This window comes from Synchiropus splendidus, chromosome 16 (assembly GCF_027744825.2).
Source record: "Synchiropus splendidus isolate RoL2022-P1 chromosome 16, RoL_Sspl_1.0, whole genome shotgun sequence".
Lineage (NCBI taxonomy): Eukaryota > Metazoa > Chordata > Actinopteri > Syngnathiformes > Callionymidae > Synchiropus > Synchiropus splendidus.
Window position 1 is genome coordinate 17845833 of NC_071349.1, and position 14947 is coordinate 17860779.

The 14947-nt window shown below is 44.0% G+C and overlaps 1 protein-coding gene across 1 annotated transcript; it reads left to right on the plus strand.

Moving 5' to 3' along the window:
- The first annotated feature begins 250 nt into the window (after positions 1-250).
- lin52 (lin-52 DREAM MuvB core complex component) lies at positions 251-14385 on the plus strand. Its single transcript, XM_053844841.1, has 6 exons — positions 251-297; positions 1712-1786; positions 1862-1899; positions 1969-2035; positions 2119-2202; positions 11966-14385. Exons 1-6 carry the CDS (start codon positions 279-281, stop codon positions 12019-12021), a joined length of 339 nt encoding a protein of 112 aa, XP_053700816.1. The 5' UTR covers positions 251-278; the 3' UTR covers positions 12022-14385.
- The last annotated feature ends 562 nt before the right edge of the window (positions 14386-14947 follow it).

Consider the following 14947-nt stretch of genomic DNA (forward strand, 5'->3'; position numbering starts at 1 on the left):
AATGTGGAGGATCTTTGGAGATTTCCACTCAGGGGGCTTCCACAGCAGTTCAGCAGACTTGTGCTTACTCACCATTCACCATCCCTTGAGCCTCATTGTTCGTCTTTCTCTCCTTTTTCCTGGAATTTCCATCTCCAAAACTGCTTAATATCAATAAACAAATCGAAGACTGACACTCTGCCCCCCTCTAGTGGCCATATAGTTTATCGCACGAGCCGCGTCAACACTGCGAGTGTCTTCTGCCATTGGTTGTGGTGCGTCACGTGATTCTCCTGAAAATGGCGTCGCCAAATGGAGGTAAATTCTAATTCTCCACTGCGCTATTCTGTGTTTAAACCGACAAATAACCGCCGTCGAGTCATTTAACACGACGAAGACTCGTGTAGTCTCAAACCCGAAGACACTTTAGTGGTAAAAACACAGGTTTTGCGTGTATTGTGGCGGTTGTGGGTGTTGAACCGTCGGTCAGTAGCTTCACTGTTTAGGTTTGTCAATGTTGTCGGTTTTATCAGGTCAGGATAAACGCGTCGTGAGAATTAAGACTCGAATATCCATATATATCTATTTCGACGTCTTGTCTGCACGAATGTGCTCCTTTTTGTGTTCTTGCACTTAACCTGTGTGTAGATATTTAAGACTGTGACGTCATTTCTTTGTGTTTTACGTGCACAATTTTAATTCCAGAGCTGTTTTCATCATTATTTTAACCTGTATATTCATCAGTTATATCGTCTGCATGGAATGTGGTAACCCCTTCCCTCTGCTCTCAAGTGTTTTTCGAGAGTAGGGTGGTAACCAGGAACTAAAATTCTGATCATGAGATGATGGCTCGAGTCATCATCATCACAAACAGTGTTATTGCAGGGAGCAGCCATGGAGTCCGAGTTAAAGTGGTGTGAAATTCAGCTGCCCACCATCAGGAGAACCCTCTCTAGTCAGCTCATCACTCCCATCCTCAAACAGCTTCACACATTTCATTTTTAAATCATATCCCACTCAAGTCTTGCAGAGCCTCACCTCCTCATATCCCAACTTTTTCTCAAACCCAACTCATCCTGCTGCACTTTCCATCCCACCTCACCATGATCGGAGGTCATTCAGCTGCTCTCTCTGCCTTTGAATCTAAAATTCCCACTGTCCAGAAATCCAAACCATCTAAACCCATCTTGAAGATCTTGAAAACGACCAGTTTTAAATTGCATTAACCTCCTTGTTTTTTAAGTTTTATTGAATGTGTTTATTTTAGATGTTGGATCCTGTGCAGTTATTATTATCATTTTTAAATTGCTGCATTTGTTCTCATATCTATCTACCTACATATCTATACATTAAATCCTGTATGTGCAAAAAAGGATACACTTAAGTAACTCTGTCACCCAGGGAAACACTTGTACTGTCTCTGGAACACGTGTAGACTGAATAATCCCTCTACCACTTCTACTTTCATTGTGAAAATTTCCCCAAACCTCTTTACATAAATAACACCTTAAAACATGTTCACTGTTTTGTCACTCTTGTACATAAAGATATGCATGAACAAATGATTGGAAGAGGGTATGTCTATTGTCACATATATTGTCAAAATTTTTTTTTATTTTTTATCTTTGTGTAACCACAACGTAAATCGTTAATCTTTTAACAGTTTTAGTTATATGAAAATAAATGTTGAATGCGAGGAAACCAAACTCCATTTGAATGAATGTTTTGTCAGGTGACGATTTTGAGACGTCTCTGCTGAGTTTGGAAAAGTTGGACCGTGCCTCACCGGACCTGTGGCCTGAGCAGCGTATGTATTTGTGTCTCTAGTTCAATCCTCTCAACTATCTGCGAGGATTAAAAGCATGTTAATATTGACTTGCAGTACCTGGGGTGGCAGAGTTTGCGGCGTCATGTAAAAACGTGAGTTACCTGGTCGATTTTGTACTGTAAAATTCGCCACAGTGCTTTTGTAATACCCGTCGTCTACAGACCATCAGTGACTCGCCTCCTAAGTGGATGGCTGAACTGGAGACAGAGGACATTGAAATGTTGAAAGGTAATGATGACACAGAACAATGCCTCTCCACTTTACCTGTGGTCCCTTTTGACTGAGGGTTGTTTTTTTTTTTTTCTTCTCAGAGCTGGGAAGTCTGACAACACCAAACCTGATGGAAAAAGTGAAAGGACTTCAGAACCTGGCTTACCAGCTCGGCCTGGAGGAATGTGAGTACCAAAGGGTGACGTTGAGTCCCGGAAATAATGAAAATAATGACAAGGTACATTGTCTCAACACAGCACAATATAAAAGGCCCCTGCTTTTGCATTGTTTTCTGTCAACAATTCCGCTTTTTTTCTCTGTAATAGTCATTTTTCCTCACATTGTAACTTCATTTTAACATAACATGCTTGCAGAAATGTTTAAAAAACATCAGTTAATTCATTTTAATTCATTCATTTACTTCTGATGTTTAGTCCAAATTATTTGACAGTTTTATTTTATATTAAATCATTTTTCATTCAGTCCTCTCACCACAAGATGGCGCACTCAGCCTACGCTTCATTGAAGCGTTTACCCTCGTGCTCGTTGGGAAGATGGCAGACGGTCTTTTGACTTAGTTTAAATTGGTCTCAATTATGTCCAATTGTGTCTGCTGTTTTCTCAAATTAAAAGACATGTTTTATGGTATATATTTGACAAACCGGGGTCACAAACTCGACGAGCCTTGGCACATTTTGATGGAGGCAAAATCTAGTTTTTAATCCATTCCCCTCTTGACTTTTCCCATTGTCGTAATCCTATCTGAGTGTGGATTAGAGAGATGAAGTTAAGTGCTGGAAATGGGAATTTATTCTATCAGTAGCAGGACACCCTTCTCTGTTAGAGGCAGCTGCAAAAACTGCATTTCAATGGAAGGTTTTATTTATTTTATTTATTTTACAGCATGCAACTTCAGCAGTACCTCAGAGGTCAACTAGTGTTGGAGATATATATATATTTTCAGGGGTAAAGAAGTTATATATATATAGAACTATTTTCTCTTATTGGAATGTATCTACTATTTCATTGTTAAATGTCAGATTCAATTTTTAGTTTCTCATCATTATTGGCTTCTAAACTTATTTTCTCATGCACTTATTGCACTTATTTTCTTTTATACTCACAAATTGTTTTAGGAATTAATACTCATTATTACTACTTATTTTCTTTTATACCAACAAATTGTTTTAGGAATTAATACTTATTATTACTAATTATTACATAAGCTGAGGTTATGTATCCAATATTTCATAACTGCATGTTGTATGAGTTCTGAGATTTTTTAAACAGTTAATTTTAAGTTAATTCTGCACCTATTTGACTCAGTTGGTGCCGTAAAAATCTCTGAAACCTTTATGGAAGATTCTTTATTATCACTAATGAAAATGAAAGGATGACATAGTCGTGACTACAGTGTTTCCATGCAACTCTCAAGTGTCTCCACAGTGTTTGTGATAATATTATGTTGAGTTGTCGTCGCCGACCTCCAGCGCGTCACGTGCAGCATCAACTCCCGCTGGTTTTAATAAGCCAAATGCAGCACGAACTTCATGACCTGATGAATCGAATTAAGCTCAACATCATTTTCTAAATGTAAAAATCGCCTCATTTCTCGAGTGAAACTTTTAATTATATTGAAAGCGCATCCAATTTTGAGGCCGAAGAGTTCAGGTCAGGTGGGGGCGGAGGGTGGACGATGTTATGAAACCATAGAAACCAGCCAGGACACGCCAGTGATTTTCCTCTTGGATGTTATCATTTGGAATGTCTTTGGGGTGTAAAGTGAGAGAAACACACATTTGTATGTTTCACTACTCAACAGAGAAGAGTCTTTCTGATGTAAAATTAATATTGAGCAATGAAGTTGAGCGCAGTTTGAGTGAAACTCCAGGTGTCTAAATTTTAAATAGTACAGTTACAGGCCGACAGAAATCCACATTTATTAAACAATCTATTGTTGACAATGCTAGAACAGGAAATATTTTGGACGACTGTATCCTTTCTGTTTTTCATCCAGCTCCTTTCCTTTCATCTGCTTAAATTTCTGGATGATTCTGGATCATTTCTGTCATCATCTCTAACAGCCTCTTAAAGGATAGCAGTGGTTTTAGTCAGGATACCAACAAGCTCTGCTGAGCTTTGAATGAGTTCTTGCAGGCCACTTAAAATGACTTGTTAGACTTGGATTCGACCTGCAGGCCCTGATATTAGGCATGATATTTCGCTCTTTAGATTTTCAGATTTAGATCAGGAGAGTCTCATGGTTTTCTTTCATCTGGAAGGGAACTAGTTTTAAGACACCCCCTTAAATTCCAATTCCAAAGAACAGAAGTGTTCCCTTCCGCATCTCAAGGCCAGTTCACAGCCGGTGCTTTGCTATCGTGAGATATTGCGATCATGACGGAGCCTTGTCATGAATAGATCCAAATCTCTTTGTAACCTGTGGGGACAGTCATGCACGTTTGGCTGAGTCTGCTCTGCCAAAAATGGAAAAGGAGAGGAAGAAAAGCACCATTTGACTTTGTTTTTTACTGAAGACATTGTTTTTAAGAAAGCATAATATGCTAGTCACATATTTACTGATCGATGACACACAGGATTTTTGGGTCTTCAATCCATATATTATGTAAATTTCAATAACATTGATTCTGCAGTGTCACAATGTAGTAGGAGGAAAGTAATTCCTGTGAAATAGACGACAGGTTTGGTCATAATAACAAATAATATTTCATGAGTTATGAAGCTGATATTGTTGTTATTCCTTCTTGAGTGCAAAAGAAGAGAAATAACTTGATGCTGCAAATAAAAGTAGGGATTAGAAATGCTACCAAGTTGAGAAGATTTTGTGGAAAAACTATGATGTAATAAAGTGTAGGAAAATGATGTGTGTGAAATTTGAGATGTTATAAAGCAGGAAGGGATCAACTGAAAGGATATGTATTGGCAGATGTCACTCATCGCGGGGGTCTGCCATGTCAACTTACTGTTTGTATCTCAGTTTAATCCGATGAACTCTGATTTGGACTTGATTCTCCGTACCATTCCTAAAAAGCTGAAGAATGATGCATCGGCCCTATAAGAAGATGCTGACTGTCTGTCACCAGTGCGGAGGATTTGCACTGGGGTTGTATGCTGAAGATCGCAGGACACAATGCTGGTTATTATTAGTTCAGCAGCAGTAATGGCCGCCTGTTTAATGCTCTCCGGTTTAATTTTCCTCCTTTTCCGGGCTGTCGGCAGAGGATTGTAAATCTCAGTTACTTTTTCATCATGTTTGCGCGCCTCCATCGCCAATAAACATGGGAGAGCGAGGGCTGGGTGGGATTTACTGCCCCTCCCCACCGGCGACATGTGGACCATTAAAGTGGAAGCTGGTTAATGGGTGGCGGACAATCACGCAGAGAAAACACCGCGCCACAGTTAGATACCATCATAACATATATGTCCAGATTACTTCTCGCTATTCTTACACTTTGACACGGCTGTTAAGCCCCCTCCCACCGCCAGACAAGCATGTGTGACACCAGCCGGATCTATTCCCCCCGGGCCTCGACGCGTGCCTCGGCCTCAGGCCGCAGCTGGTTTTCCGCCCCCTTGATGAATTTCCAGTGTCGTGGGCGGCTGAGCGTGGGCATCAAACCCGGGGGTCCCGAGGGAGCACTGAGCTCAGTGATAAGTGCTGTTATTGGAGGTAATTGAAAGCCGAGTGCCCCTTCGGGACGAACGGAGGGTCTCTACTACTGATCCCGCTACCCTGTTGATGGTTCTGCACCACACTTGTGGTCAGATTAACACCTTAGTCAGTGGGAGGGGCTCCATGCTCTGCTTTGCTGATGATTACGTGGTGTTTGATTGTCTTGTTTATTCATATGTTGTTATGAATCAACAAATGATTCGGCAGCGAGTGGGTTTCTCCCTGAGGCAGAGTCGCTGAATCACATGCAGACCGGCAACTAAAGCTTATTCTTTCGAGTCATCATTCAATTGGGGAAATGGGGGGGATAATAGTTGCACATTTCAAATTCGCAAATATTAGTATAGTTTTACTTCTGTTTTCCATCCATCAGCGCAATCTCATCATGGATGTTTTGGTCATGATATTAGATTAGATCATCTTTATTAGTCCCACAGATAAAGTGGTGCACCTGGAGTTGTTTTGCTGTTCCCAGCGAGAGATGGTTTCTGTGATGATTCGGTTATTTGTGTCCTTTGTTTTTGTCTTTAATGACATTGTTAACATGTTAAAGTCCCTGAAATGTGATCATTGGCTGCCCTTGGGCCTGACTGTGGACATTTTGAATTTGAATTACTCTCTTTAAAAAGCGACTGTGCAACACCAGCGGCACCTGTAGCCGCCTCCCGTCCCCTCAGACAGACCCGTGCTTGACCCCAGTGGTGCGTGTGAGGCTGTGAAGGTGAGGCTGAAGGTCGCGGCTCCATGACAGCTCCTAATGGCTCTGTATTCATGGCCTCCTCCTCCTCCTCAGGATCAATCTCAGGCCTATTACAAGTGCGCAACGCTGAATGTGATTGCGCTCAGCGAGACCCTCTGGTGCTAATGTGCCTCCATCAATCCATCAGGGCAGGTTTGACCACGGGGTGGGCGGTTATGAAGTGTCCGTGTCGACAGCAGCATGAGGAAGCTGCTGCTGCTGCTCTTCTTCTTCCTCTCCACTCTGCTCACCGCTTATTTCTCTGGCTTCAACGTTTGACAAGAGGATGGCGGATGGAATTAGCCTCAAAGCAGAAAGTCACCTGTGCTGTAGCTGTCGCTCTTCTTCGCATCTTGATGCTTGCTTTTCTTGATTTATATCTCTGGCTTGGTCTGGCTGTGGTGATGATGGAGAACTGCAACCTGTGTGACAGACTCGAGGATGCGTTTCCTTGCATTTAAAAACTGCATGGGGCAACACCATCTATGAACCAGTGAGAGCGAGCTCTTCGATGCTACTCGCTGCTCCATTATAAGTTGCACTGTGGTTAAAAGAAATTGTGTGAGCCGTATTGCTGTCCAGCTACTGGGGTTGAGAGGCGAATGGCTGTCGCGGTACACATGCAAACACAACCGTGCACACCTACTACTATTTATGGTGAGTTCATTTTGTTGTGTTTTTGAAGTATGGGAGGAAATCTGAGTGCACAGAGGAAACCCTCGCAAGAGAGAACAATCCCACACTGACCCATAACTGAAGTACTTCCCCTTGACATATGCCAGTTATGCTGAAGCCCTCAGAGAACCAGACTCAAACCCACTTGTCATTACAATGACCAAACAGAGCGAAGCTGAGAAGAAAGTGTCAAGAATGCAAAAGAGAAAACTGGATGGCATTGTTTCTCCTCTCCTTCTAGCCTAGTCACAGTTCAGATTGTTGAGAGAATTAGGCAGAAGGCGACCTTGTCCATCCTGACAGTAGCTGAGGATGGAGAAAGAGTGTCTTCAAACCAAGTACACGCAGTGAAACAAATAGCTCCTTCTCCTACTAACACACTTGCATTTTTTAAGTGAGTGAAATCTAATTTAAGACTATAAATATTTAAAAGCTTTTGAAGATTGAGTGAAGAATATTGTGTTGTTGAATGCAAACCATGACTCCTTTCCAGTCACTGGAAATAAAATAAGAAAATTTGAATGTGGCACAAATGCATTGTGTTAGCTTTGTGACATATAATACAAATTAAAACTTGTATGACAGGATGTTATGGTGTGAAAGGGAGCTTGAGAAGAAGTAATTGTGGGGTGCTTTTGCCGTTTTCTGAGGTCACGGTTTAGAAATTACTGAAGGTAAATTTGAAGTGTCAGTCTGATGAAAGAGTGTGTACTTGCACTGTAAACGGCAAATGTTTGTCCGTCCTGTTTGATGTAGAAACCTCAGCAGTTGTCAGTGCGTCGCTGTGTTTTGCAGACAAGATCAGTGTTCTGAAGCTTCTCCCACAAACGCACACACTCCTCCATTCTGCTTGCCTGCCGCCACCCTGAGCAGATCGGAAATGACACCTCATTTCCATAAAGGCATTAGGAATTCATTGGATTTTCTTTCCCAGCTAATCATCGCAGGAGTGTAAAACCTTTTAGTCTTTTTAATGAATGATTTTTGACTGATTGCCTATTAATAGGGACACCTCTCCAACGGGCCGGGGCGGTGGCAGGGAGGTGCAGATGTGTTTGTTTTGGTGTGTGTGTCGGAGGAAGCGCGGGAGGGGCGGGGATCTCTCGGGTGGGACATAAAGAGGAACCGGTGGCTCCCGGGGGAAATCACAGCTCGTGTCTGCATCTTAAATATCCCTGTGAAGTATCAATAAGTGGGTAATTGAATTTTGAACACAAACATGAGCGTCAGGTGTGTGTAGCAGGGCAGAGGCAAAGGGGGTTGGCGCTGGTGTGTTTGCGCGTTCCATCTCCCTTGTCCCCCCCCTCGGGAGGAGGGCGGTGAAAGTGGATGTTAAATCCATTAAATAAAGCTTACAGGCCGTAATAGCCGAGCAGCACTCGGAGATGAGCAGCGAGGGTCAGATAAGTCCTCGCGGCTCTTAATGAAAGTGGATCGGGGCAGTCAGGGCCGAGGTCCAGGACTCCAGTTAACCCGGGTGGTCATCTGTCTTTCCCAGCTAACTGGGGTCCTGCAGCTCACAGAGATGGAGAGAGGGAGCCATCAAGTGAGGTGAAGCAGGCGACCGAGATATGATTACGATCATTTCACACACAAGGGAGTCAGGGAGGCGGCAGGGGGATCGGGGGGGTGGTGGGGGTGACAATGACACCCAGATCACTGGCCATAAACGAGAGCAAAGTGAGATGTTAAAGCTCTGCATCTGCATACAGAGCTCCTTCCACTGAGTTTTTTTTTCAGGCTGTGAAACGCTGAAGAGGATTTAAAACCAACGGTGGTGTTTAGTCTCTTTTTTAATAAACTAACGCGCAGCTGTGATGCGTTCACTGAAGCGATGGAACTAATTAATCCGCACCTCTGTCACAGTCGGTTGAAAACCAAGTGGGATGTGATGAGTGTTAATAATGGCTGCTAATATGTTGATCAAAAATAATAAAGGTATTAGAGAAAGACGATCATCAAATTTGATCGGATTCGAGCATCTCATGTAGAAAGGTTGTATTTTGCTACTGTGTTGGAAATTCTGCATGAAATTTTTGCATCAAGTTGTCAGGAAAATCTGCAGTATTCATTTCTTAGCTGTAAACTTCTTGGGGACGGTGGATAAACATAAAATATTATACACATGGTTTTGTTTTCTATTGCACCCAAAAGACCAACAAGGCACATCCACAATGGCTGTTTTCAGAATAGAGCTTAAACATTTCAAACTCTAATATGGTCTTTCTCCATTTGAAGCTTCAAGTCCAGACAGAATATTTTCATCAGAAAATAGCAAGGATCTAACAGTTCAATAAAATGAACTATTTTCTCATAGACAAAGCTACGTTTTAGTTTCAAGGAGGTATTATGAGATTCAATCCGGAGGCTGTAGTGGTCATATTTTGGATGCAGGAGCCAAAGCGGACCTCTTCCCAAGGCAGAATCCGTGGTGTGAAACCCCCCTTGGTCTTTGTCCTATGTTTAAGGGGGTTGGGAAAATTCTGGTCCAATGTCTAGTCCAGTGATGAATGTGAGGAATCTTGGCTAAAGGGACACAATAAAAACTATAGATCTCATACAAAAGTCTTGGACACCAAAACAAAAAGTATTACTTAAGTGTTCATGTGTTGAGGTACTTATATCTCGATTCATGACAAGCATTGTCGTCACCAAACTACCTAACTCTCACGAGCACTATGGTTAATAGCCACTGGACACATTTAGCCGTTTGCAGATTTAGGTTAATCTTCACGGTGACTTCATATTAAAACACACAGTTGCAGGATTATGGCGGGGTGCCGCCATGGTTCTGCTAAGCTCTCTTTGTTTGCATCTATTTATGGCTGAAAATAATCACAAATTGCTGGGATAAGAGTGGACTGCCGTCGGACAATGGCACACTGTCTAATTTGTGCACGGAGTTGGCCACGCAGGCGAAGGAATCTCAATAATGATCATTAGACCACAGCCAGGAATCAACAGGGCGAGGCGATCTATAAGGTGTCATTTAGTATGGATGGAAGTCGTAACAAGATGCTGATTAACTTGAGTGCAAAATTACTAATTGACCTTTCTAATCAACTAAACAAATCTCCGGGTTTGTCTAATCACTATTGATGGCCAGGGTTGTAGGACTCTGTCAGACGTCAGCTACTGTATTTCTCTGCTGCGATGTTGCTGTTGTTGTCTGGGATATGCCACGGAGCTGTTGTGCTATGTAAACCAGGGTGATAGTTGTTGGATGGAATCAATTGAAACAAGTGATATCATGGATTAACCCTCTGCTCTGGACATGAGAGTCCCCCACCTTGAGCTGTCTTGCTCCTCCCTGGTCACTTTCATGGGTAGTTGTTGAAGCGGAGGGGGTTGAATAAGCCACAAGTAAGGAGCTTCCTATCAAGAGACGGCAAGAAAGCAGGTGTGAGAAGCAAAGTTTTCCATGAGAGCCATAACTGTCGTCTGCCTTCATCGTAAATCGGTGTTGTTTTATGTTTAATGGGGTTTTTAATGTGATGATATCTACCAATGATTAGAAAGAGGGTGGGTTGGGGGGGTGCAGGGTCTCTGGAGGCGTGGCCCGGCGTGATCTCATCAAGAGACTCACCATAGTCTCTGACCATAAATGCCGCTGGTGACATCATCATATATCTGACCTGGACGGTAATTGCTTTCCTCCCGTCAACGCTTTAATTCCGGTCTCCATATTCACCTTGCAAGGTTCCGATGTCATTGTTCGCGATGACATGACTGTTGTTGAACGTATCCCGTCACTTCAATTACTGTCCTGGATTTCCTCTCAACACATTCTCACTCCTAACACGGCAAATATCGATGCGTCAACAGTGGATCCAAAAGTCGGCTTGACAATGGCTTAGGAATTGGAATGTCCTTCCAGACTTTCCACTTGGGCTTTGATGACTATTCCACTGTGAACGGGAGTAAATTCACTCCAACGAGGCTCATGAACATCACGGCAGTGCTCAGCGTCATTGCCTTATCTCCATTTATGAGCCCTTGTTAAATGCTGGTACTTCTTCCAGGTTTATAGTCGCATCTAAGTTCTTTGGCTTTTTATGGGGTAGTTAAGACTCTGCTCTTCACTCTGTGATCAGGTACTTTTCAGGAGTGAAGGAAGGTGCACAGTTATGACTTCATTAACTGATCTGTGTGCCTCATTCGCCTGCGGTCACTTTGGATTGCATCTGAAAGAATGGGCATGTAAGCGTTTGGAATTCGCAGGAAATCTTGTTGGTCATTATCAGAAATCCATTCTGGAACTGTTGTTCTTCTGCCTCCTGAGTCTAAGTCTGTTAAGGTGGCTGACCTTTTTCACAAAACTAGATTGGAAACATACAATTAAACTTATTTTCCACTCACTTTTTAAACAAATTAAAACTGGCTTTGCTACGTTATTCGTTCCGTCCTACTTCCGTCTGTGTTTGCCGTGTACAAACATTACGAATTGGTCATCACATTCATAGCTTTATTTTATGTACCGATTTTCCCTCTCGGTATCATCGCCTCCCCGATTAAAACATCCAATACATGACCACTTCATCATCCATCGTTACGCCGATGGTTCGCCTTCTCGTCTTTCAAGAGCCCTCATCTTTACGCACGAGGACGTCTGAGCACTTCACTATATCAAGAGACTGTGGAAGCTGTTTTCCGTGTTTGCAGCGAACAGATGTTTGTGTAAATTACCTTTCAATGTGACACTGCAGATATTAAATACATGCTGTGCATAACTAAGCAGCGTCTGCACAACTGCTTGCAAATGTGTGAAGTTTGTTCTGTCCATAGTTTCAAGTACACATTCCGACTACTTACAGGTGAGGTTTTGCTTTGTGTCTTGCAGCCAGAGAAATGACCCGAGGAAAGTTCCTGAACATCCTGGAGAGACAGAAGAAGTGACGTCCCAGTGGGTTTGATCCGCGATAACAGTGTATGAATAATGTCAGATCAGCAGGCTCACCTCAGTGGTGACGACCCAATGTTGTCCTACCTGAACGTAAAGCTGCCTTTTCTTATTTATTCTCTTTTAAAGATGATTTTTGTCTACTGTGGAGTTGTAATACATTTTTAAATGAATGGCTGTTTGTGAGTCACCGTTCTTTTAACTCGTTTCTCAAGCTCTGATTGGACCTGCGACCAACGTGAGAGGGTTCCGTTCCTTCCAGGTTTTAATGAGCTCTCCAAGGTCCAGCACACAAAACATTGCGTAAAAATAATATTTCTCATTGTCGTCGCCGTTAACCAACGTTGACATAATTACTAGGACCATTTCTCTTCTAATTAGCAGACTTTGCCGTTGTCCGCGCTGGCGGCCGGGCACAGAGGGAATCAGACAGGCATGGCCAAAGGCAAACAAAAGGAAGTCCGTCCGGCATAATTAGGTGAGACAATGCCTCGGACTGTTCTCGGCTGGAGATGTCGCTGGATCTCTGGAAGCTTGCTCCCAACAAGTTACACATCTCCGCGGGCCGCTAATAAGCCCCTAATCGCCTTTCCGATTCACACGGACCGAGGCCGCCGTTTCCTCGGTGGCTTCGCCCCCTGCCTGCGTCTCGCATGCTCGACAGTTGAGTTACATCAAACCTGGTTATACTTATAGGATCCGGTTGGAGACCCAGGATACCCAGAGACCCAGGATGTACAGGAGACCCAGGGGAACCACTTTCTCTGAGGTTTGGAATTGTCTCTTGGACTTACAGAGCAACAGGCAAGAGAAATGTCAGCCCCTGGGTCCACTGAAGGCCATTGCCCAAAAGAGACACAAGCTACCGTGCTCTAGAGCAGTAAGCTAGAACTTGTGCCTTGCGGTTTTGCCTGGTCCGAGCTGTCCACTGCTACCAAATCCAGATGCTTGGTTCAGAGTTCTTTAGGCAAGGACCACCTAGACCTCTGTGTCCTTGCTGGCCATCCCTTTTGACCGTGGTACTTGAATAGGACCACACTGCAAGGTTCTACTCTCTTGGTCAAGGAGGCTGGTGCCTGACTAGGAGGGTATTCGCATTGCCTTGTTCTGAGGAGGACCCATACTTATGAACCAGGGGAATCTAAATCCATCCCTACAGCCAAGGTTTTGCTTCACCATTTCTTGAATCACAGCACTGTTGTCCATTGATCCATCTGCTCAACAAGTTGACACCCTCCATACGTTGCTCTACTGGTGGCTGTTTTCGCCCCAAGTCCTTCCCCCACTTTTCTGCTGGCCTTGCCCTCCGGGATCCAGGTCAGTGTCTGCAAATCTGCTCATCCATGTAAGAGGCAGCCGGGAGGGCACGGGGAGGGGGGCAGACTCAAGCCCCTCAGTCTGTCCACGGTCTACTTTCACTGCTAACGCGACCTCACATCACCTCCCTGCCCTGACGAATGTCACTCCGATGTGCCCCGAGTCTTAAAATTAGCTGTCAATTAGCGCAAATTAATCAACTCCTCGCCTAATTAAGCAATGTCGACGGGCAGCTAGCAAACATGCCGTAGAGCGGGAGCCATGAGAAACCTCACTCTCGCCGCCCTGCAGGTGGAGGGGTTGGGGGTGGCCCGTCACGTCCAAGGTGCTTTGGGAAAAGCAGCAGTTCTGGCTGTGATTCAGGATTTCCTCCTGCCTCGCCTCCACATGTGCGCTGTCATCAGGTTTGCTGGCGAGAGGAGTGGGGGCAGAGGATCCTGCTCGAAATATTTCTCCGCATTAGAACCCCTAAACCTTTGTGACCCTGTTTCACACAGATAACTGGCTCTACCCTGCTGAGGGTGCTCCTGAGTGGAAGCATCCTTGGGGGACAGGTGTCGGGTATCCTGTCAGGATGTCTCCCTCGACAGGGTCTCTTCCAAGTTCAGCACCTGCCGCTCAACTTAGAAGAGACCCAGAACTCACTGGAGGCTGAGGGAACTCCGGGCGTCTTGGCCACCGCCGCCGCTGCCCTCGAGATCCGACCGCGGTTAAGAAGAAGACACTGGTGGATGTTTAGAGTAACAACTCACCTTCACACAAGGCACCGACCTCCAGCTTCACCAGGCCACATCCGCACTTATACTTGTGATTATTCCAAACCCGTCTCTCTCTAAAGCAGCAGGGAGGCGAGACGGGTCGGCCCGACTCACCTCTCCGTGTTAATGAACGGCTGGATCCCAGCAGGCCACTGTCTCCTTTGCATATTCTAATCACATTGATTTCTTCATTAATAGAATTCACACTAAATAGCTTCTAATTACTTTCTGCGCCGTCACGGTCTCCCCCCGTCAGTTCTACGCAGAGTACTCCAGTACACATCCACACCACTGTTTTTATACTTTATTTTACTGTTTTTCCTTATTTAGCGTGGCATGACCCGCAGCACTGAAATAGCTTTATTCTAGTCAAACCAGTGCATGTGGAGGAATCACGTGGTGGTTGTTGTTCAAGTACGTATCGTAGTAGTTTCACGGTGGATCAGGTTTGGTACTGGAAGTAGAGGTAGCAGTCATAGAGTTGTGGAAGTGATAGGACACTCAGAGATGTTTTTAAATGAAGTACTTAAAATGAATTCTGATGTTGTAGTTGTCGTCATGGTTTTACATCGCGATATTATTGTCATATTTTCAGTATCGTAATAGTTGTAGTTCTGTCGTACAAGTCATGGCTCAATGGTCATGATGCTGTTCTGGCAGGACTGTACTGTTTTAGAAGTCGGAGTAATCCTTGTCGAGGTTGTGGCATCTGTAGTAGTAGTACTGTAGGACCAAAAAGACAAGTGCTGGCAGGAATTGAAGTAGTTGCCTCAATGATGTGTTGTGGTTTTACTTTCATTACACCTGCAGTATTACGCAGCAGTATAAAATCCAAATTGTAATTGAT